The sequence below is a fragment of the Cottoperca gobio genome, chromosome 5 (assembly GCF_900634415.1).
Source record: "Cottoperca gobio chromosome 5, fCotGob3.1, whole genome shotgun sequence".
NCBI classification, from domain to species: Eukaryota; Metazoa; Chordata; class Actinopteri; order Perciformes; family Bovichtidae; genus Cottoperca; species Cottoperca gobio.
In genome coordinates, this window is record NC_041359.1 from 4,753,923 (window position 1) to 4,779,938 (window position 26,016).

A 26,016-nucleotide genomic window follows, 5' to 3' on the forward strand; every position below is an offset into this window, starting at 1 on the left:
TAATTTTGTGTCAAAAGATCTGGACAATTTGTTTGGTCACTGTGTCAGCTGCAAGGCCGCAGAAGGAGACAATAGATGGAGTAAACTTTGCTGTCCCCGAGGTGAATACAGTCTGTTGTTTTTACATTAAAACATCCCAAAAACAACATGAAACCATCTTCAAACATAAGAGACATTTGACAATTGACAACATGCTAAAGTGCTAAAGTGCTTTTGTATTTATTGCCCATTGCTCTACTGCGCTAAGATTTAGCCTCAGAGTTGAGCAGCTTGATGGAACAAACGATTGCTGCAAGCGGTTTGATTTGCACCTTGGCACGCTGAGTCAACTGACAAGAGAAGAAGTTACGGTACAACGCGCTAATGAACAAATCGCTTTTCTGGAATCAACGCTGGAGAAGAGAACAGAGAGCTACTCTTTTGACATGTTGCTGAATGCCACTGCCAACAAACTCAGGGCCTGCTGATGAACATTATACTGATAACCTGTAACAATTACCCCGGTGTCACATCAATACAGTTCTTATCTTATCTTATGCAGCGGATAGGGCTAACGTGTTAGCATACAATAGCATACAATTCGGCAAACAAGAAGCCACTTTTGAATTTCTTTTAATCAATCTGCGACATAAATAAGTGCGCGCTCCAAGTCAGCGCTGCAGTGCCAGTTGGTCTCATGCCAGCTCCAGCAAAGGAACTCCCCTCGTCTATATTTGATCTCTTTGCCTGCCAGTTATGTAATTAGAAACCTCAGGTTCACGGGGTCCATCCATAAGATAGCAGAGAGTGAGTCATATAGGAGCGTGCGGGAATATAATAGGTGACAGAGCCACTGCTGATATGACAAGCATTGCTTCCTCGATCACTCTACTGTCACACACAAAGACACTTTTAAAGGGCCTACGAAATGATATTTTGTCAGTGTTATTGGGCTTGGTATATGATAGAGGTTGCATATCTATTGTGAAATGTGCCATATATATATTTTTAATATTGATGTGTTCGTAAAAAATCCCGATCATAACAGCATAAAATTGACTTCCTCTAACAACAATCGATCTCTGCACCGAGAGCATCCACTTCGGCAATGTTAGGGCGATGACGTCACAAGTAGAACACAGCCGCCGCCAGTGTTCGTCTGCGTTACAGTCGCCGCCAGTGTTCGTCTCAGTTAGAGCCGCCGCCAGTGTTCGTCTGCGTTGAAGCGTCCAGCAAAGACTGCTGTCAATTATTACGAGAAAGAACGGACAACAATCGATTGCCAAGGATAATTGTGAAGCGATGTGTTGTATGGGGATGTGGGGCCGTCCCCATATCTAGCTTTGTGTGGCCAAAAGATGATAAAATGTCGCGTTTATGGACAAGACAAGTGTGTTCGATGAAACAGTGGGCAGCACTTTGAGAGATCGTGTTTCAAACAAACTATGCTCGCCAAGGAAATTAGATTCAAAAAGAATTTAAAACTGAACGTAGATGCTGTGCCTACAATACTGCCGAGACCCCAGCCAGCACAAGACAGCACGCCGACTCATACATGTACGCCGGTGCAGAGTCCTCCACCAAAGAGACGACGAAATGCATTCGCCAAAAGGGAGAGAACGAAGGTAAGCCGTGCTACTTGTTTACTGTATTTATTTTTTCCAGCATAGAGCCATAATCGGTCTAGGCCTACTATATGTAACGAGTTTACACCAGGCCCTAGCCAATATCTGTGTGTTATTGTTTGTAGTATTAATAACTTTAGCTAATTACACTTCATTAGCTTCATTAAGTATAGATTCAATGTTTATAACAGGCTTCCCCATTTTATTCTGTAGTTTGAGTAAAAGCTTGAGTCTATTGAACTTTTAACTATCACTCTATTATTACATAGGTATTGAAACATTGAATGAAGCCACTGACAGAACTGAGGATACCTGTATGATCAGCGACCATCTATTGGACATCCACACTGGGGAGGAAGCTGTGTGTACACCAGTAAGTATACAGACTGTACGTCATCTGTACATTACAGTTGTAGTACCAGTAGACCTGCACATGACGTGTTAAACATACAATCACCACATGCATGTACATAATTCATATATTTGTTTAATTTGATATCATTGCTCTCACAATCAATTCAACCACATCTTTTATTATGAATGTTATTAGATATTTTCTTTACGCAGACATGTATAAATATGCAATACAAGTTCAAGCTGGTTTGAAAGATTTATTAGTAAAGTTGTGTTTTGTACATTTCAGCTGGACTGCAAGTTCCAATCCAAGTTGGTTGTTCTAAAGGTCAGCATCATAATATGTAAATATATATATATATATATATATATATATATATATACACACACATACATACATACATATTATATATAATTCTTGATTATAAAACATCTTTTTTGCAGAGTATGTACTGAACTCTTGACCGAGACTCAATGCTTTGTGCCAAGACAATGTTGATGAGGAACCTTTCGAAGTCCCAGCTCCACTCAGCAGTCGGTGGAAGAACCAAACAAGAGGGATGCTGTTGTGCTGTATAGAAGCAGATTCAATCACTGAACTGACATTGTGTTTTGTTATTGACTCTAATAAAGTGCTGATACTTGAACGACGTGTAGTTGTCAGATGGAAACGTAGCACAGATCTTTTGAATGGCACATGATGGCCATAATGGCACGACTACCTCTGAGCTCTACACATTTGTGCACACAAGTAATTTCCTCATTACGTGGCTGATCACCTGCTTGTTGTCTGTCCCTCTTTGAATACCTTTGGTAGGCTGTCTGCAACACCCAAACATCCAGACACTTTGATTTGAATCCTGGGTGATGTGTTATGCAGGTTATGTTTGCACCATGTCCCTCATATTGATTGAATTATTCCATGACCTCCTTTTCTTGGCACCAGCTCTTCAATTGCTTCCATAATGGTAGTTTTCACATGCACACCTAAATGTACAAAAGAAGAATGGTAAGGACATGTACACAATATGCAACATCCAGAAAAAAGGCCAATATTAACGTCATCTTAATTTCATACTATGTATAGGCCTGTGTTTAACGACAGGCTCGTAAGCAGCTCATAAGCCTGTTATGGTCGTACGGAGGTTGGATCTATCTAGTAGCAACTTGTTACCCGTTTCACGTAATTCTCGTAAAGTTATGACATCGTAACTTCCATGAACATCTGGTAAGTGTTCCGGCTACTATAGGCAGCCGTGAGACTGTCAGTATACAGACTATACTTTATAAAACAGCGCTGTCCTCCGGTCTGTTTGTTAGCTCATAGCTAATGCTTTATATACAGCTCGTAATATATGACGTTTGACATCAGACAAAACGATAGAACCTCAACCGCAGAAACTTCGAGACAGAATCAAGTTATCAAGCTTTACAGACGTCGATGTGTCCAAGTAGAGAAATAATTGAATATTTAGCGATCAAGCAATTTGCAGACAACTAGTCGGGTTCATACAATTCAAGGAAACCAAGCTATCGACTCGATATAGGATAGCTTGTGATCTATTTACAATCGAGGATAATGTTATGTTTTATTATGATGTATTCACTATTTATTGGGAAGTTCTATGAATTATAGTCAAATGTATATACCTGTCTGTGTTCTGTTGTCGCACAGGATCTCCGCCAAATCCAGGATCACCGTCACGTTCATCCGCATGTTCGCTCCCGTCTGTGTCTTCATCTTGAATACTGTGTCTCGAGCTGCTCTGTTTCCATGACGTTAAACTCACCCACATGACCAAAATCCACGACACTGGCATCCTCTTCAATAAACTCCTCTTCTTGAAGGTGCAACGAGTCTATTGACGACTCACTGTCACTCGATTCTGTCGAAATATCCAAGCCAGAGTCCGACATCGCCACGTCTGCCGCTTCTGCCGTGCTGCCCGTGTATGTCTGTGTATTCAACTGGTGGACTGTTTTCTACTTGTGACGCCAGAACACGGCGTCGGGTGTTTCCGGTAGTGGCAATGTAAACATCAGTGGTCGACATACTAAATCATGATTTATTAAATACTGCGATCATTGTGTCATAAATAACACATCCTTTTACACCACAAATAGCATTTACTATCATCAGTAGAAATTCATGTTTATCATTTCATAGGCCCTTTAAGTTCTTGCAGTTTTAATTGTGTGTGCAAAGTTAAGATCTTTGACCTCCTGGTCAAAACACATTGTTCAGTGTATAGTAAATTAAGGTTGCATTCTACAGATGGTTGAACAATAAATAAATAAAAGATGTGCTTTTGTGAGATCTCGCAAAAGTTAAAACACTTACATCAATATATTCTTTGTGGAATCAGCAAAAACAGAAGAGTAATGCATTTAGGTTCTAATGAATTCAACCAGGACCGCCAGGTCAGAGAACGCATTGTGACGAGAGTCCCCATGCGCTGTGTTCTCTTCAGATGTCCCTCACTTATGTGAAAACCTGTTGCTCTGCCATGCTCTGATTTAATGTCTTTATATCTGAGCACAAGCTCAAAATCAAATTCAATGAGATGATGTTAATCACATTGACTTAAACTCATAAAACTTTCTATGACTCCCATGTCTATAATGCATTATAAACATACTTATGTTTTTTATATTGCTTTATAACAATTGTACTTAACTTAACGCAAACAATGAGAATTTAGAGTGACTAATTCATCCCACTACAACGCTTTATAACATACATTATAAAAAGATTATAATGTATTACATTTTATTACCGTATATGATCCTTGCAAGAAAAAATGTCGGAGAATGACCAGAAATTATAAAATATTATGATACTTGATATTATAAGTCATTATACAATGCTTTATAATATTTTATGATTATTGTTATGAAGCATTATGAATATGTCTGAGTGTTTATAACTATAATTATACCATGCTATTTGCAGATTATACTGAATTATACGTTTTCTTTAACCTCACATTTTACCCTCCATGTCCCTTCCGAGCTCCATAGCATTGGCTGATACCCAAAAGGTTACTTTATTTTTACCAGAGTCCTCAGACAAGCCGCAATATATTGGTAAATCTAATAGTTCACTATAAATTGGATATGTACATCATCTATCAAATAGTATGTCACCTTCAATTTCCGTACAATTTGTACAGACACAGACAACTGTAGATACTGTACAGTCTGCCGCTTCAAATCTAATCGTGGGTCGGACTACACATCGGTTCAAATGTTGCTCACTTTGGCCATATCAGAAGAAACAATTGTTCATAGAAGATGACAGGAGAAAGATGTCTCACATAAAGGGAAGCGGTCGCTCACCACCTGCCTCTATTACATCTACAAATGATCCACTAAAACTGTTAACAATTAATCTATTCTATTTGTTTTAACTTTTGCTAAAGCAAGAAGGACTGCACAGTTAATATCAACTCTACGTGTGTTTTAAGCTCTAAAAACATTATTACGGGAAATGATCCGGGCATAAAGTCAATTTATATTTTGTGTCTAAACTATTTATATCTAAATTCATATATTTTCCTTTATTACTAAGATTAACTTAGTACATTTTGCTAATTAGGAATACTATCTACTGAAAGGATCAGGCTGATGATATCCTACTTTTTTCTTTATGGTATACATCCCATGAAGAGGCTAAAACCAACCGTCTCTACACACTCTCCAGCTTCACGACCCTCTCCGTGGCACTCAGCCCAAACCCCACCGCTCCCTGCTGAAGATGCAAAACGGATCACACATGTAAGGCTCATTAATTTCTGAAAAGAGCTGGGCACGGTAGTTTCTAGTAAACGCTACCCAAACATCGAGTAAATAGCGCATTTGTTGGGGACTATTTACAGACGTGGATGAATACACATTTGGCGCTCAAAATAAACTACAGTGCCCATGTACTTTGTTGTATATAAAAAAAACATGTCACCCAGTGCAAATTGTGTGGCGTATGGATATGTTTTTAATAGTTTTGGGCGTCACTAAGGCTGTAGGGAAAAGAGGAATTGTTTACAGTGGGAAGACGATACTTGTTAGAATTTATTTTCTATCCAATGATAAAATGAACAAATTGGTCTTTTCTTTGTATTTGTTTACAAAGGGGAAACACAGAATATCACCCAACAATAACTGCCATGAAACGTGTTGTATGTAATAAAGCACATTACCTTTAGGATGAAGTGTAAATCAAAATTCCCTCCATTGCAGAGGTACTATAACATATTTGAAGAAATCCCACCCCTTCATGATTTAATCAAATACTACAAGTATCTCTAACGCTCTAATTCTCTCAATGATCTATATAACTCAGCACTCCCTCCCTGCATTATGCCTCCTCCTGTTTCAACAGGAAACGCATTAACTACAGGAATCAAGATGCTGTTAAGACAGAACATAATTAGAACGATTTGACAATCTTAAAATCTCTTGACTTTTGACCTTTCAGGTGCAGAATTCGTTATAGTTCCAAATGATTACTCCCTCTTTGATGCATTACAGCTTGGCTTATTAAAGATGTGACTAAACTCAAAGTCTGTCTGGTGTCAAAATTACAGTAAAATTAGGCGTGAAACTAATTACCACACAAAGGTCACAGTCTTTACTGGAGGGAAATAGGAGAGATGCTGAAACACCTCTTGCACCTAAAGAGCACATTGGGACAGCTGGTGTGCGTTGCAGAACATCTCTGCCTGCCTCCCTGCAGGAGAAACACTCATTTACTTTAGTTTGCTTAACTTCCTTTAAAGAATTACATGACAATCTCCAGTAATACCAGTTGCCCTTTAAATTATTCACTTGAACCTTCACCATTCAATCATGCCGTGAAGTTAATTAAGCAATACCGCAAGTAATAAAGAAGATAGATGACATTCGGTCATACATGCACTCTCTGACTCTGTGACAACAACTGAAGGCCGGTAAGGTCAGAGCCCAACAATTGATGGAACTGTCATCCTATCATCGCGGAAATCAGCAGAATCACAGAGGAGATTGACTTCTCACTCGTCCAGGGGACCAAACAAATGGCCTGAGACATATCGGTGGCCTTGTCCCCAACCGCTAAACCTCCCAATCTAATCAGAGCAAGCGATCACTCACTTGCTGTTAATGTCATCATTTATGCCTGTCCGATAACTGGCACATACAGTAGGCACTTATTGACTTCTTCCTGCTTTAGGAATATGAAGTCCAGAGGCTGTCAGTTGGACTCATCAGGATGTGTCTAACAGTCTATCATCATGATGGTCACAAATCGGTGAAATCGAGTCATTAAAAAGACATTCATCTGCAAAAGTGATAGTGCTGACTTTGCCTGTTGAAATGTTGTTGTTTTTAGTTTGGTGTTCTTTTGTTCTTTGGAATTACATTGTGTTGTGTTACATTGTAGACACAGAGAAGCCTCTCTGATTTATAAATTAAATTAATATGTCACTGAATGTCCTTTTCATGGTATGTTCTAACTCCACTGCTGAGTGACATGTTGCACTTTTGACTCCACCATATTTAAGGGGACAGCTATAAGTACAGATCATTTATTATTCATTTTCATAGATTAATATTTTACACAGACACATGCACAGTTATTGATTAAACAACCTACCAGTATAGAAAGTAGTTCAAATTAGCCTAATTTGAAACCGACACAAGGCTAAAGTAATATAGTGATGCAGCATACTATAAGGGTTTATTCAGCATTATGAACATTTTTACTCTAAATGTTTGAGTACATTTTGTTATTAATAAGTCTGTACTTCTGCTTAAAGCTGAACTACCTAATTACACATCCTGCAGATCTGCAAATATGGAACAACATTATTATTATTATTATTATTATTATTATTATTATTATTATTATTATTATTATTATTATTATTCATTCATTGTGAGTCGTATTTCTAGCTCCGTTTTTGGTCTCTACCAACTCCAGAGAGAAATCTCTGTCTCTTTAGCTGCTAAATGCTCCACTGTTTCCACCAGCTAGTGTCTCATTGTGTCTGTCTGCTGTTTGCTGCTGAGCAGGTGTTGTACATTGGTTCTTACAGCCTTTTCTCTGAAAACAGCTGCGGCCGAAAATGATGCTATGAGAGTGAAGTTGTGGTCCGGACAGCTAAACATGAGCTTGAAACTCACTATAAAACTGCAGATGATAATTCTCCTTAGGTACATAAGGACGAGCGACCCCCCTTCACATTGTCCATACATTGCTAAAACTAGAAAAGGATCTCAATCATAACACACACACACACACACACACACACACACACACACACACACACACACACGCACACGCACACGCACACACGCACGACAGAACACATAAACCATGTATGATAACAATATAACTATATTGACTTTAGTGACTTTTAAGTAACATATATTTATTCTACCACTGGTTCTTTAATAGTGGAGAGCAGCACTAGTGGCAGTTATATCATGTACCATAAAGAGCCCTTGCTTGAAGTTTCACTTCCCTTGGATATGTTTGTAGGTTTGTGTTTGATCTGCATTGATGACTTAGAGTAAACTCTAGTCAGCACACAGAGGGAGTTAATACTTCCCCAGAGAGATGTTTCCATGTTTGTCATGTGATCAAGCGGAGCCCACCATGTTAGTGCCATCGGCGTGTCTTTTTTCTTGCTGTGCCTGTTTCTCAGTGGAAGCTCAGAAAACACAAAAGTCTGCCAAGAGAGAGAAAAAGAGACTCACATGCAAAGGTTAGGCTGGCCTCTCGGCTGACGATGGTCCCGAAAGAGTTGGAGGCGAGGCACTGATATGTTCCAGCATCTTGGTCTTTGTTCAGATGGCTGATTCTGAGGTTGCCTCCAGAAAGGCTGTAGTGAGATCCAGATATGGGACTGATTTCCGTGCCATTCAGTTTCCACCTTAAGAAAATAAATGGAGAAGATGAACATGTAAATGAACAAGTTAAACATTGTTCAGGGTAGACTGGGGTGACGGATGTATTACAGACTACAAGAAGAGGAACGTGACTAGTAGGCTGCATTTGATTGTTTTTTAACAGGAAATAAATAAAAGGTGGAGAGGGCCCAGAAAGCATGCCCCCCAGCTTTGTGTTAATCTAAGCAGCAGTGAACCACAGTGGTGCCAAGGACTTGACTCCCTGAGAACAGATAGCATTGCAGGCCATCCATCTTGCCAGGCCCGAGTCAAAGCGCATAAAAATGCTGCTTAATCATTATGGTGCGACAATTAAAACAAATGCCTGCAACCTTGCCTTCACACTTGTGCATTCTAGACTAGTCCACACGATAATCATTGGTGTTAGGGGTGATCAACGAAGGGTGTAATTTACTTAAAATGGCAAAAGATTCTTCAATCTGTCCACACAGATGCATCGTGTTAGAAAAACACAGGTGTGAGGAGAATCAGTCATTTCAGGAAAATAGTTTCCAGCCATAACTTACTTCAGCCACGGCAAAAAAAAGAGAAGAACTCAAAAGCTGTTGTCAATAATTTATAACCATCAAAGCAATAAAAGGCTCTGCACGGATAAACAAGCATGATAGGAGCATTTTATATCTTATTGGAAAATGGACAACGTCGATTTGATTAGGACCCAAGGTGATTTAGCTGTTGATTATTTCTTCAAGGAGAAGTTCTAAATTTCCTTCTACTTTGATTTTTTTTAATGTTTAAGGTTCAGCTGGGAAAACTGTGTATTGTTACGTTTGGAAAAAGCTTTGATGCGAAATGTCCTCGTGATTGTTTGGACTCATTGTAAGTTGCTTTGGACAAAAGCGTCAGCTAAATTAAATGTAAAGTACTAATGTGATGAAAAAGGGGGCTTTGCTAAAGCCTTTTTTGCAGAAGCTGTGTTTGTGCACTGCTATGTGTCTTGTTATGCCAATTTGGTGACATTTAGGCATATGAACCTCTTTGAGGAAACACTGGCAATAGTCAGTGTGGTATTGTATTGCTATATTCCATCTTTTAATGTATAATATACCCTTTAGAATAGACTCATTTGCTTATATTGTTGCAAAAATCAACTGTGTTGGGCACTGCGGCCACTGGAGTTGGTACAGGATCATCATATAATACACAAGTAGGAGCTGGTTACATAAAAACAATGTGACACTGTGTTGTTTACCCGTCTACCCGCACTGAAACCCGTCTCACAGACAGCAGAATACTTGTGGGCTGGGCATCGCAGCACTCACAAAGTGCCTCTACAGACCTTTTTTCTTTTAATAGACAAAGTGTGTAGCACAATGGTCTTTTATGGCCCTTCTCCGGTTCAGTCATAAGTAAGTGCGCACTCTCAAGAGCCTTATTACTACACACAATAAAGAAAAAGCCTGAGGGGGGTGGTGGCTGTGGTCTCACAGGACTACAGCAGTGATTCATTTGCGGCTGAGGTGGAACAAACAAAAATCAACATAAATATCTCACAGCCAAGTCACACCTTAGATTTATATGAAAAAGCAAAGTGGACAGGGGAGGGAGGAGAGAGGCTAAGGTAGTGGCTTCTGAAAACGGATCCTTTCCATTATATAAGCCGCCTTTTCACAGTCATAAATGCTCAGACAGCTTGGAAAAGATTCTCTCTGACAGTTAACGATTACACGCTTTATCCGTGTCTTTCTTAAACATTAGACCAAATAGCTAATTGAGCCTGGATTATGTTTTCATTTATCCGAGTGAGTAATCATGTCCCATGTTGAAAGGATAACAAATGTACATGGGCCAGCATTGTGAATCCCTTAATGTACTATGTTGTGTGGTAGTTAAACATAGTGGTAGTTAAAGATAATTGCCCACCAAGAGCTGCCAATGTTCTGTTCTGACTAATTGAATGCCCTATGACAGCGCTTGTCACTCTAGCCAATTAGGTAACAACTTTAAAGCCACTAAGTGACAGATAGTCCATTGTGTGTGAAACTCCAAAACATTCTAACTACAGATAAATTGAGAACAGTGATAGAAAGCCGCCTGAGGGGAACTGTGGATTCAGTGATGGCCACGCCTTTCTTCCTCCACGAGAAGCATGGAGCAACAGATTACATCAAACACATACAAACCAGATTATTTAATAATTCCATTTAAAATGATTTATGTTGGCAAGCAGGCAAAAACAGCAGTTCCATTTGTTAGGCACATGCTTTATGCAATCATGTAACACAGAGAGGCATAATACCACACCATCTGGCTCATGAAGCTGTGAATGTTAGGCGGTCTGTTTCTTATCTTAAGCCTGGTGTTTGGATGTGTGACGGGGGAAATATTACTTTGTATTACTACACTTCATATAGTTACAGTTAAAGTTCATCTTCAATTTGATTCTAAATCCAAATATAGAATAGTAACTTTACATATAGTGTAATATGAAATAAAGAAAAATAATATAAACGCCTCTAGTGTCCCCTACAACTACTGGTGCTCTTGGAGGGGAGAATACATCACTTACAAAATATGCCCTCATACAGGGTGAGGCATTAAAATAAATAATTAATTCCAGGCACCAAACCGATCATTTTGCCACAATAGTTTTTGTGTCCAATAGTTTATGGAAGCCCTGACAGGCAAGTGAGAAAAAATAAATACTGATGATTCATTTCTAAATCCAAATCTTGTTTTGTCTACTGTGTTCATCACTTCTGTAAAACAGGTCAGGGGGACAAAGAAAAATATTTTGAATGAGCAGATAAGCGTTAATTAAAATACATGTCTAGCCATGAGCAAGACCAGACACTTATGTTACATAACTTTGAAGAAAACAAATGTTTTCAGTCCTATTTAAAACATTGTGTTATGTTATGTTATGTTCATAGTGTTGTGCTGCACTTTAGCCTCTTGTGGCCAAAAAGAGTATTACAACAACAAACACTGATTAATAAAATCACCTGTCAAATCCTGTTTATGAATCATATTTGTATTCCTTGCAGTACTCTGCAATAGTTAAAGAGTTTCCAGAGAAAGATTCCCTCGCATCTTCTGGGCAAGCTAAAGAAGGTTTCAGAGCTGGTAATTCACTCCTTATGTGCTATAAGGTTAGGTATAAGGTTTTGAGGATCTTCTTCACAGGACAGCTCGAGGTGTTGTGACCTGTAACATGTTGTCTACAGGCTTCATTTCCCTGCGGCTGTTTTTACATGGATCAAACTAAAGGAAGACTGAGGGACAAGGCAACTAAACACTGCTTTGCTTTCCACACTGGGAAGGAACCCTGCTTATACAGTGGCCTGCAACGATCTGGGCGGCTCAGCATGGCGGTGACTTCACAGAGTTAAACGCCTCAAGCACTAATAGACTTACTGCAAGTCACCCACACCGGAGTGAATAACTTGACCCTTTCCCCCTTTTGTCTTTTAGGAGACACTAAATGGACAGACTGGTTCATCAATTATTGTATAAAACATTTTAAACTGCTCTATAACTAATCCGATTTTGTTCATGTGTGTATTTATTTTACTGTATGTAGTGTTTTTAGTACTGTCTGTTTGACGGTATGTTGTGTTGAGATACATCATGACAATGATCTGTATATTACAGAGCCTGAAAGGGACAGAGAGGGAAAGAAATTATAAAAAAATGTCGGAAAGAAAACGCAAAACTTTTGCCCAGTAGTGTCCGAGCGGCGGGGAGTTTGCATGGTGCCGAACTGACCCAGAAATACATTGACCTAATTGGAAAGATCTTGCAAAAGTACATCTTTTTGTTTTCAAGCTTTGATTTTCTTCCCTCTCCATGTCACTTCTGAGTATATTATATATATAGTATATTACCATTTTTTTAATTTTAGGTTTGTGCTCCTAGTGGTTAAAGCATTTAATGATTCCTTTATTAAAAATACACGTAGAGGGACAATATGTGCTCGCATGTACAACATATATTTACCTGGTTTACCTTACCACATAACCAAATTTGAAAAAAAGAGAGAGTAAAACAAAAACAAAAAAACTGCAACAGCAAAAAAACGTAAAAAAACATAATTAAACACATCGCAGCTGCAGAGGTAATATAGCTGTTTCTACAGGTATATTAGAAACGTTTTGTCATTTTTAAAACAGTAGTAAGAGTTTTAAATACTCTATAGTAGCGTATTAGTAGTGTTTTTATTTTTAAAGTCTCTGTGTTGGAGGTGCAGCATCATTTGGGAGCTGGCCAAACAAATAAAGAATTCTCCCAGTTAGTGTTGCTGAGTTATTTGTTCACATTATTACTAACAGAAAGATAATACTGTATCAATCTTCTCATATCTAGCTCTCTAAAGAAAGTGAATAAATAGACTCCCCTAATATATCAGTCATATTTATGAAGGTATTTTTAACCTTTTATAACGTACCCATTTTGCCCTTTCTAAAATAAGAGAATATGTTTTGTTTCTCTTCAATCAGGTTTAATGCAATCAGCAGAGAGCACATATATTTGCTTGTGGCATTAAATGTAAAACTGTCACAGTTTACTGCTGTGCAGTTAATGAACTTTGAACATGATTTAGCTGTTGTCTCCTCGTGGCTACACATCTTTTGAAGGCGGTGGCCGCTCTGACAGGACCGCACAGCGACCTTGATGAGAAACAGCTGATTAGGTCATCCTCTAAACTGGCTCAATCCCAACTATTAAATGTTCCAATCCTTCAGAATCTCACCCCAGCAATTTCAGTGAGCAAACACGATTGATTTGAACTTTTACTTGCCAGAGATGCTGCAACACAACACAACACTCTTTCAATAGACTAATGGTCCATGCGAGGGAGGAAATAAAGAGAGAAAAACAGCTGCTCTTTGAACTCTGCAGCAGATAAAAGATGTATGAACCGGGTTCATTCAAAGCTTAACGGGCATTCCTCGGCTACAGATAGACAAGATGTGTTTCCAGCAGGGGGTTGAAGGAAAGAATCCACCACAAAAACACAATTCAAGTAACACATTGCTATGATCCTGAACAGCTAAAGCGTGACTTGCGAGGATGAACAAGTCTTTTTTTAAAGATAGAAACAACAGAGCCAAGGCTCTCTTGTTGCTGCATGAGGAGACAAATCCTGGAGCCATTCCACTCAGGATGAATGGAAGACTGAATTTGAGGACAAAATGACAATCCCCAGCAGGATATTACAGGACACTTTCTCTCCTTCATTACTGTTAACACGACAATAAAGTAAAGCACATTTGAAAGTACGAGCTCTTTCTAAGTCTAATTTACTGTCAGTGTGGCAGCTTAAGGCTTTGTCAGATTAGAAACTTTCTAGTTTTAGAACTGAAGAGTCGTGTACAGTTTATGGATTAAATTTAAAAGAGATCAGAAGAACAGTATGCGATCTTTGTTGTATGCTTTATCGTTTTAGTTTGAAAAGCTGCAAATCCATAATTCTGTAATCGCTTTGAATTCTTACTATACTATAAAGCAGTGGTTCCCAAATGGTGTACCGTGGGATTTTGAAACAATTAGGCCTATTGCATTTAACTGTACACAAGGTTATAAATGATGTTTTATTTACTTCAGTGTTTCCCCTAGGTTTACTGCTCTGCAGGGTGCTGCCTGGGCTGGATGAGGTCCGTGCGTGGTGCAGATTTTTTAAGTTCTCTTCTTACCTTTCCTCCGCTCTGTCTCGGACTGTAAGTGTGTGCGTGCGCGCGTGCGTGCGTGCGTGCGTGCGTGCGTGCGTGCGTGCGTGCGTGCGTGCGTGCGTGCATGTGTGTGTGTGTGGGTGGGTTCGTAAGCGGAGCTCCGCCCTTCACGAAGCAGAGCAGAGGAGACAATGTAAATACGCAAAGCAACTGAAACGTGCACATAAATGAGATAAATGACATAAACGTTTAGTTTATTTAATAAAAGAGCACCTGTTCAATGTGAAAAGTGAGTTGTGAATCTAAAAAAACGTCTTCAATTTCAGGGGGGGGGCCACGGGGTTCCGTTGGGGGAGGGGTGGGCGCAGTGCAGTGCAGGGAAGCTTCATGTACTTTATCGGTACTTTTAATTAAAACAATGTAAGCGTTTTTACATATTCCTCAAAGAATTTGAGTCATATCTTGAAAGCAGGACTGTGGCTTCTAACAGAGTAGAAACTTCTTCCACCACTCACACTGTGCTGTGGGTTAATGGATGTGAATGAGCCTGTGCCCACACAAAGAGATTCATCGGTCTTTCAGTACAAAGCATCACTCTTTGGTTGAGTCAACATGAACATGCTACACTATGTGACAGGATTTATGGGTATTTAAGTTTGTGAACTGTGAACTGTGATTGGTACTCAGAGCTGCCAACATGGGAAGAGGAATTGTTTCAGAAAGATGGAGACATTTGCCATTGACAGGTAGTCTAAAAATGAAGGATTGTTGACATTGTCAGCAGTACAAAAGCAAAGAGCGTCATCGATGGGGAGGGGGACAGATAACACCCTGCTGTCGCACACTCACCGGTAGATGGGTGGTGGGCTTCCCTGGGCTTCACAGCTAAACACCACCTCCCTGTTCTTCTCCACAGTCTCCACAGGATACACGATGCTGCCAGGCTGCTTGGTGAAGACAGGACTCTGCAGGATGTTGCTCTCTGTAAGAAAACGAGGGAAGACAGCACGGCTGACTTTAAACTTAGACTCCGGCCTGTTTGTAAAAATAGCCAATTAGTCAGTGGCAGAAACAGGTTGATGCTGCTTTAAGTGTTGAGAAGGGCAAAACCACAAGCAGACAGAACATATCAATTTGAACGGCCTGTCACAACACCACGGCACGGAGAAGAATGATTTGAAATGAGACGTGTCTCCAACAGCTATTTAAGTGGTAATAGGATATAGAGCCTGATTTATGTTGAACATTTATCTGGAAAAATGCCTTCATTTACTTCCATCAACTTGCTTTTATTTGCTCATTAATTTATTTGTAAGTCTGCGTTATAATGTGTCCAGACAGAGGTGTAATCAGATGGTTTCATGTGGTTCAAGCTCTTTATTGTAAATGACACAACAGAAGTCTCAGTTACTCCATTAAGGTGCCATTAACGCTGTGTGCATTGCTTTAGAAAGTATCAATGACGCTTTGAAGATAAGGAAAACTGACTTATTTCTTTGTCATTGTTTAATTGTTCTTAATTTATTTTAAGTTAAGGCAAACGGCCGTCTGATATCAGTCTGTTTTCTTTATCAAGTGGCCTTTTTCTTGTTGTCCAGTTGAAAGTTAACATAGAACTTGGATTTTACTTTGCCAATCTGAAATATAAAAAAACGGATAAGAAGACAAAGAAGAAGAAATATAAACCAAAATACATACATGGATTTAATTTTGAACCTTAATTTATTCAGGCGCGGGTTCACTTTTAGGACCACCCTGATCGTGTTTTACAAAGCATATTTCAATTTAGAAGTGTGGGGCCAATACTGTTAAATACTGTAACACAGCAGTGCTGATGGTACAGTTCTTCAGGGCGCTTAGGGGATTACAGAACATCTTAAAAAAAGAAAATATTTTCATTTATAACTGTTTGTATTGGGGCTGTCAGTGGTGAAACATGTACTCTTGTTGTTGTCTTTTTTTCTTTATTGCTCGTGGTGGTGTATTTGAGTTGTGTGGTTGGGGTGAGTAATATGTGTAAGTGCATGTGGGTGAGAGGCAAGATTGATAAATCACGACAAAGAGTTGAGAGAAAAAAAGAAAGAAAAACTACTTTTCTTATGTAATTAATAAGAAAATGTGTCCATCATCCGGACTTTAAGAGAAGAGAACGATGGAAAATGTTCTGTAATGTAACGTAATTACGTAATGTAATGTAATGTAACATGTAATGTAACTATACTGTGGGGAATATAATTAACATATAAAACACATATGTTTCAGCACAGCAGTTACTGTTAAATTCAATTCAATTAAACTTGATTGCAAATGAATCCAAGTACTGAGACAATGAAATACATACTCGCATCTACATGTAAAAAGCAGTAAGGAGCAGAAATGAGAAAAGCTGTCCACATTTAGTGACATGGGGCACAAGATGATAAGTGACTGCTGGTCTGACTATGATGCAGGTAATGAGCTCTACAGCCTTCACACCGTACAGCTGAATCATGTTCTAAACGTGTGGTGGTTAATGACATTGATGTATTATCAGGAAGTTCACTTTTTGACAATGTCCAGACACGGCAGGCTGCAGGAAGTGCGAGATCCGTCTCACAATGTAGCTTTATTGAGTGTTAGTCAGGAAAATATAACACACCCAAATCTGGTCCACGGTATATTTCCCAAACTAAGATGATTCATATTATTCATTACCTCTCCTCATTTATTACTGAAGCTGACATTTTAAGCATCCAAGTGTACAGTATTTACTGAGGGGACTTAAATGACTATGAATTAAGTCATTCAAAAGTTTAAGATGGACTTAATGAAAAAACTTAAATATTCAGGCTACATTTATTCATATTTTTTATGTAAATAATGAATGCATCTGTTATTATTACTTTTTAGTTTTTATTGATTTTTAGTAATTGAATACTTTTTGCATTTTTATATATATATATATATATATATATATATATATATATATATATATATATATATATATCTCAGTGTTTCCCCTACCATTGTCTTGGAGGGGCGCTGCGCCTCCCAATCCGAACCCTGCGAACCTCCCTGAAATTCAAGGTGTTTTTTTATTTTTATTTTTTTCTTGATTTTATTTTTTTTATATTCACTTTTCACATTGAACAGGTGCTCTTCTATTAAATTAAATAAACACTTATGTTATTTATCTAATTTATGTGCACATTTCAGTGTTTACGCCTCCACTCTTTTGCGAAGGGCGGGGATTCGCTCCCGACACACACACTTACAGTCAGAGACAGAGCGGAGGAAAGGAGAGTAGGGAACTACAAATAAAACCTTGCCTCGCGCACCTCGCACCTTGTACCTTGTACCTCGCACCACCCCCCTATATATATATATATATATATATATATATATATATATATATATTAATATATATATATATATATATATATATATATATATATATATATATATATATATATATATATATATATATATATATATATATATATATATATATATATATATATATTTATTTATTTATTTATTTTTATTTTTTTCTCCCTCTTTTAAAACAAGATATATATAATATAATATGGTAATAAAGCAAAAGTATGCAATGTATAAAATGTAGCCTTATTGTTGCTTTTTGTAATTAGGTATAAAAACTACTCTTTATATTCAGGGTGGCAATCTTGTTCGGTTGTCTGTCAGTACAACTAAAGCATAAACTGTCCACATGCCTTTATATTTGTAGCCTCTGGATGATAACTCATTGTGTGGAACCTTGCATAAAGCATCGCCGTCAGGTCAACATTTCCTTGACAAACTCGATATCTAATGACAGAATTCCTATAAAATGTGCTGTTGATATTTCAGTTCCCTCATATTTTAATCGTCTGACCTTTTCTCTATCACCTCCATTAGATCAAAACTTTAACTGCACACATTCGCTTAACAAAACATTGATTTTGGACAAATCTGTACAACTTTGGATTACATTCAAATACGATCAGTGGAACACTTTGTCTTCACACGATAGAAACTTTCTAGCTTCAGCGTTGTGTTGCGAAAGTAGCGACAGATCTATGCAGAGCTGTATAGGATGACATGCACAGGGTGATGCATAATTCAAAGAACTGCTCAATAGGCAATCTAATTCAAGAAAATGTCTCCCTGCACACCTCACATTTTTACAGCAAAGTATGCTTGCAATCCCCAGAAGCACTCAAACATCATGCTAATTATATGAGGTAAGATATTATTTTTTCATGCAAAACTGAACATAGCATTTAAAGGTCTGAGAAACATGCAATTTGCATAAATCTGGAGTGTGATATCATAAGGAAAGAATCTTCTAGTAAACACACCAAGTGACTGAATCTCTGTTTATGTAGATTTGGCCCTTGATGCTGTCGGAGATAATTCCCTTACATATAACTTGGCTCGCTGAAAACAAATTGATCACACAATAGATTGTGTATTTTAAATTTTAATCACAACTATAACTCTAGCTTAGTTTAGCTCAGAAATGCCTTTCAGCCATCCACCAACATCCCTCCAAAAGAGGATTCAAAACAATACAACAACATTCGTGCTCATTTGTTTCCTTCCAATTATTTCTGGCATGTGTTGGTTGTTTCCTTATCATCCAGTAGTAATTACTCGTTCAAGGACACAACTAATCTTATCTGTCAGACAACTTTTCAATGTTTTGGATACAAACAGCCCACTATGCTTGCTGTAACCTCATAAAATCTTGGGCAATAAAAATTAATTGACTGTGTGTTCATTGCCAACATGCAACAGTGCACCATTTGTAGGAAGAGATAAAACTGACCGTCCCACAATAGCCGGCGTGGTCGCAGCCGATAGCCATTTTGTTACAGCAATTGTTGCGTGAGTCAAGGGCTTTCCAACTGACATGCACTTAACAAACTGTTGTGTATCCACTATCAGCCAGAATAAGGATTTGAACCTTGTGCAAAAGGTAAAGAAATGGCAGAGAAAATGTTTCTCTGTATTATCTGAACTCTAAAACACAAAAGAGGTAGAATTGGGGAGTGAGGTGCCAAAAAACAAATTAAAAACAGTGCCAGAAAGAGAAGCTAATGTCCCCAATAGACTACACAATCTCCATTAATCCACACCTATCAGAATAAAAAACAATGTTCCGTGTCAGTTGATAAATTCTGCATCACTCAATTTCATATTCAATGAAGATTCACATATTTATTACTCATAAATCATCAGAGCTATATTCAGTGAGACATGCTGAGAAAATATCTGTGAAATCATTTTACAGCCCATTTATTGTGGTTATATGCCAAATCAAATATTTCATGTAATAAAGAAACATTAGAAAATATAGTATATCTTTATACATGTGCAGTTAGGATTATGAGGCATATTTGTCTTAATCCATTCATCATACTGGCACTATGCACTATGCTCCCTTTAGTTGTTGGCGTGCAATTTTTCAAGGCATAACAGTAGGGGTGCTGGCTGCATACATAGTAGGGCTGTGACGCAGAACTACTATGTGTATGCGTTTAAACTGGAGGTCATCAATTTGTTTAAACTGCTTTGTATTAACAATTATAGTATTCAGACATGTGTTCAGTTGTTGACAAAGTATACAAAATCACATACTACTTGAAACATATCACAAACATGTATTTGTATAATAAAGCATTTGAATGCCTCTAGAGGTTTTAATCAGGTACACAATACATGATAACTAAATAAGATAAAATAATATAATAAATAAAAAACTATTTTTAAAAAAAGGGAACTATAACATTTCATTGTGGCATAATCGAAAAATGCTTGTGGAAGAGGTCAAGATTCCATGAAACTGATTTCAAGAAAAGCAGTAAAGTTTAACTTTGGTGAACAAGTAGGTTTGCCATTGCTGACCTCTGGAAGGTAGCTATCATAGCTTAGCTTGCTAGCTACAGCAGTTCACCAAATAGGCTCGCAAGTAGAAAGCCACCTGTATCGTGAGGACAAAGAAATATCCCTCTGTGGTGTGGCCTCTAGGGCTTATGATAAAATCTTTCACGATACTGATGTTAAAATTATGCAATTTATTTTCGATAGTTCATTTTGAATCTGTTTTACATTACAATTGGAAAGTCTAGCCGCACAATTTCATTATTTTGTCCCCATTCAAGCTAGCTGGAAGCTAGCCGGCTCGGGAAGCCTCTGGTGCGCAAGCAATAAGATGGCCACTGACTAAGTTCTGCTGTTTGTAGTGTGTGTATGATGTCTGTAGCCTACTGTTTCAATTTTTCTGCATTAAGACTCTAAGAATAAATGGACAAAACAAACATTAATATAAAATGCTGTTTGTTAAGATCACATTATCTGAATTACAAATAGTACTATATGTACAGTATGAGGCTAACCCCAACTCTTTTCAGTAGTAAACCTTCCTCTTATTCCACTCAGAGGAGGCTGTTTAGCAAGTCCTCATCCAGTGGAGCTGAGCTGAAGTGAACACAAGTAGGTCACCATTAAAATCCGAACCCCATGTTTCTCTAACACACAGGTACCTTTCCAGGCCTCCCAGTAGACCTCACACACCTGCGACAGGCTGTTTCTCTTCACACCGTTACAACCTGATTCATCTGCATGCGGCTCTGTGGGAGAAACATGTCAGCCCAAAGCACCAGGTTAGTGCCACAGGGAATACCCCCAGCGCTCTGGAAATTGGCTCTTGCCTACATTATGGTGACATTCAAAGATTTATAAACCTAAAATGGGATGAAAAATATGTACAGACGTAGGCAAGTTCTTTGATCTTTACAGTCCTCACTTTGCTCCGTGACAGTCTGAGGATTCTTTCTCTCATCTGAATGTATTAAAGTTGACTTCTGTATTTATTTTGGTACTTTAAACATTTATGGTGTGCTATTCATCCTAAGATAGGCCTTTTTATACTGCACTTTTTTCACTTTCTGTAGCCTTTTTTGCCTTCTCAAAAGTTTCATAATATATCAGATATCATTAAATCTCTATTTGAGCCAAGGTTTGTGAAAAGAACACACATACACACTCACACACTCAATCTGAAATCTTTGTTTTTTTTGGCTGTGTCTTGGTTCCATTGTGGCAGACATTACTGTATTGATATGAACATAAATGCCCAGGAAGTACAGAATTTAACAATCTTGACCTCAGTTAGTAAAGTTTAATCAGGTGACTAGGTCAAACCTGGTTCAATTCAATTGAGCAACAACCACTTGACCACTTGACATAATCCCAACAACAGTCACCATGAAATGTTATAATTAGGGTTTGATGTGCAGGCTTCAGAATGTATTAGCTGTACACATTATATTTTGATGTTATAGGAACTTAAGGGATATAAATACTGAAGAGTTTCGGACAATGTATCAGAAAACAGGCTGTAACAGTCAGTTGAAAAAGTAAACCAAAACTAGAGAGTCAAATATTAAACACCTGAGATAACTAACATTAAAAATCAGACATTTTCATTGGCATTGAGAAAGTTGATCTCCTTCAAGTTACTTCTTAAAGACATTTTTGGATCAACATTTTCTCCTAAAGGGGTTCTTTATGCATATTGGTTTTTTTTCTTGATTGAATTTGATCTTGTTTCTTACGCATTTAATTTGAACATTTCTGCCTCTTTGATATTTTTAATTCAAATTAAAATCATTTTTGGTATTTTGGTCATCTTTTAACCTCATTTATTGTTTTGTAAAGCTTTTTAGTTGACCTTTCCTGAAACAATTGTTTCCGCTATCATTTGTCCTCATAAGTAAACTAAAATATTGTTTCAACATTAATATCTACATATGTCTAACGTCACAACTGAAAGTTGATTGAATGAGTTATTTTTTTTTCCTCAAGGTTATAAAGATATTCACAGTTTGGATATGAGATAACATTTTTCATTGCCCATCTTATCTATGTATCAAAAAAAACATTTTTAATATTGTGTTTGTATTTATTTATTATTTCTTTGTATGTATTTTGTTATATATTTTTCTAAGGAGGCTTTGATCAATTATTAATTTGTTAATTGTCTCAGGTGGTCATATTTGGCTTTTGAAAGTGTTGTCTGTGACGTAAAGATTTGTTTCACATCGGTCATTTGAGTCCTGGAACGTTTTATCTCGATTAAACCCTGTGCTGACATTGTCCCGTACTTACTCTGTTTCAGTTCAAAATTATTTCAAAGCAGTTACAACAGAATACACCATATTATATTATGCTGTCTGGCTAAAATGCATCATTAGCCATTATTCCTGTACAAAACAATCTGTGGCACAAATACTTCCCTGCAAAACCACCGCCGCTGTGCTCATGGAGCCCCACTCCATCCCTCGCTGCTGCAGCCTTGTGTAAACTGGGTCTTTGAAACTAATCCACTGAGGGCTGGCAGGTTTTAATGTCATTCAACAATGCTACAATCAAACTGCTATTCAGATGGTATCAGCATCGATCTTCTAAGAGCTGGAAGGGAGATATTTTTGGACATACTATGCTCGCTCTTGGTTAAGCTGGCCATAAAGGAGAAGATTAACGTCTTTGAAAATGGTTCTGATTTGTCCGTCCTGAACTGTCTTCGTGCTTTCAGACTGACCTGTTCGGAAAGGTTCTGCCACTATCGGAGCACCAATAGAAAACCCACTGAGAAGGAAGTGCAAACTATTCTGAGAGAGGTAAAAAGGGCAATTCGGGTCAACGATGTTCGAGTTCATCATGTGTGAAATGTGAAGTCGCAGGCTGGATGTGTTTGTATTGTTCGCCATGGTTAGGTTAGCAGGAATAGAAGAAGTGGTTTGACCTACAAAAAGAACATAACAATTACATTTGATTAGCACCTTTTTTTACCTTCAGAAATATGTATTTAGAATTACACAAAATAAAATGGATGCAGTATATTAATTCTGCAGGAAGATGAATGCAATCACAATAAACCCCTGACTCATGCTTTTCTGTATAATCCCTGTAAGTACCCTGTTTGGGTTGGAACATAATACTTGCTTCCAAACTGACTTTTTGATGGTTTTGCCCACCATTGCTGCTCTTCTGCCAATAGCATTAGGCATGCTGTATATATATTGTGCATGGTTAGTGAACAGCCTGGCACTCTAATGTGGCAGTTTCAAAGCCTTACTGCACAGAGCCAATCAACTTTATAGTTAAACACTCTGCACCAGCCGTACTGTACATGACGAGCTTTGTTGAGACAGACATAAATCCTATTTTCTTATTTCGTCGACCCCATAATTGCGACGCATTTGAACGCTGTAATTGGGCTGATGTTCTTTCCACTCGGACAGACATGTAGTCACAGTCCTCACTAGGGTGACTGATTCCCCAGTGAAGTGACAAATGAGTATACAAGCCTTAGCAGGTATGATGTAACACCTGCACACCATCCAAGCAGCAACGCCTGCCATGGAACAACAAGAAGAGACCTCACCTCCAAAACAAGTCCGCGTATATTAAACAACAAAGTGTGCCGTTTGTAACTGCCCTTTCATGACACATTTTCTGATCACTCAGCAGAACAACCTTTTGTCTGGGCCTATCTCAGGGAGGATGAAAATGGCATAATTGTGATTATTTATATTACTTTATAGTCCTTATAATTGGTTTGTGCTACTATTCATTGTGCACAAACTCTTCGCACTTGCGCGTTTGTTGCGCAATATGTTTTATAATCCATATAATTCACCAAAAAATGCATCCACAAAACAAGACAACAGACATTTTCAGTCTTTTTTGTCAATAAATCTGGTTTCAAATAATATTTCTAAGGTTACGGATAACGGATATTTGTGCAAAGGCTTCCTCTTACTCTCTGATTATCAACTTCAGACATGAAAGTAGAGTTGGAGTTGAGAGACGATGTCTATGACCAGATTGTTTCACAAGTAGCCAGTAATAAGCACATTTTAAGATAGTAAAAAGCTTAATCGTCGTCAGACAATAGCCGATGGTTTCAGAGAATGCATTTTGGCCAATGCGTTCTGCCTCCTTTGCTTTGTCCTTTATTCCTGCTGCCTAAAGATTCTGAATGCGTATACAGATATCTGTTCTACGAGAATATTACCACAGTAACCATCAACCGGGACTGAAATCTTACGGACGACGACTCTAAGGTCTGGTTAAGTTTAGACACAAAAAGTCTCAAGGAAACAGAAATGTAATATCGAATGTCACACTACTTCCTCCTTTCCACCCAATACACCTCACAGTCTTACTTTCATCATTCAACATTTTTGGCCATTTGTTAAAACGTCTTTGAAGTGACCACCTTCACTACAGGATTTTCTCTATCAGATTTTGCTCATAGAATACAGAGCCTGTCTCCTTTTCTGTAGTAGGATCATTATTGATGCTGAAGCATCCTAACTCTGGTTTTATGGTCGCAGGCAGAGCCTCTTAATGAGTTACCCCGCCTACAGAGTCCCATTAGACGTCAATGCCTGCATGAAACGGAAGTATGCGTTCAATCTGATAGCAGCATGTGGTCTATCTGATAATCAGATAATCAGGCAAACTTTGAATTGCCTTGCATAATGAACTTGAATTGTCACACGCATACACTGATTTCACAGATAAGGTCGCTACGGCGACAGGGTCCTGAGATTTAATAAACACTGACATGATTGTAATGAAAGAAAACTTTGATTAAAATTCATATCTTTAGCATTATGATTAGCATGAAGCCTCTGCTCTGCTGGAACAGGTATCCACGTGCCCTTTGGGATGTGGGTGGTAAACCCCCAGCCTCTCCTGTCCTTCCCTTCCTGCGGCAAGAAAATATTAGTGTTTTTTTCCAGCCACTCAATTAGCATCGCTGTCTCTCTAAAAAACCCTTCAAGGTGTCAAAACTGAAAGAATAGCATGTGATGCACAGTCTCTGTTGTTCAGACAGTCATATAAATCATTCATTTTCTTTTTGGGTTGCATGAGAGTGAGGCAGCGTCACAGAATTAGCTTTGAAATGCAACCCCGTCCACACATACATACACATGGTGAAAATGTCTTGTGCCTACAGACAACAACAAGGTGATCTTCACTGATTCTACTCCAAAAGGCCATGAATAAAACATGTTTCGATATGCATATCAAAAGGCAAGAGTTGACACAGCAAAACAAAGCCAAACAAAGACGTTGAGGCAGTGGAAAGAGGAGAGGAGGAGTGCTTTCTCTTGAAACTGCTCTGAATCCCTAACACTGCCAATTAGCTGGGGCTTGGCTCGGAGGCCGTCTGGGGATGCCCCCCTCCTTTATCTTGACATAATTGCTCCTCCTGAGGAAGAGCAGGTGAGTGCACCTAGAGACGCTGGCTCCAGTTTAGTCAGACATGTTCTTCAATTTCAGGGGCTACAGCTGATCTCTCACTAATACTGTCATCAGGCAGATCTCAACCCTAATGAAAGCTTTAATAGGTAAGAGAACAGTGGTCCAAATTATGAAAACCTCAGTGAGGAGTTCTGAGGTCATGTTGACATTTTTGCAAATTTTACAAATTTGCA

General features: G+C 38.3%; 1 protein-coding gene across 2 annotated transcripts in view; it reads right to left on the reverse strand.

Moving 5' to 3' along the window:
• The window catches only part of cntn4 (contactin 4), a 149,360-nt gene that overhangs the window by 87,319 nt on the left and 36,025 nt on the right, over positions 1-26,016 (reverse strand). For both annotated transcript variants that reach the window (XM_029431452.1, XM_029431451.1), the window contains exons 3-4: positions 15,368-15,500; positions 8,694-8,869 (exon numbers count right to left, since the gene is read on the reverse strand). In XM_029431452.1, coding sequence (XP_029287312.1) covers positions 8,694-8,869; positions 15,368-15,500 — 309 coding nt within the window. The remainder of the gene's footprint in view (positions 1-8,693; positions 8,870-15,367; positions 15,501-26,016) is intronic.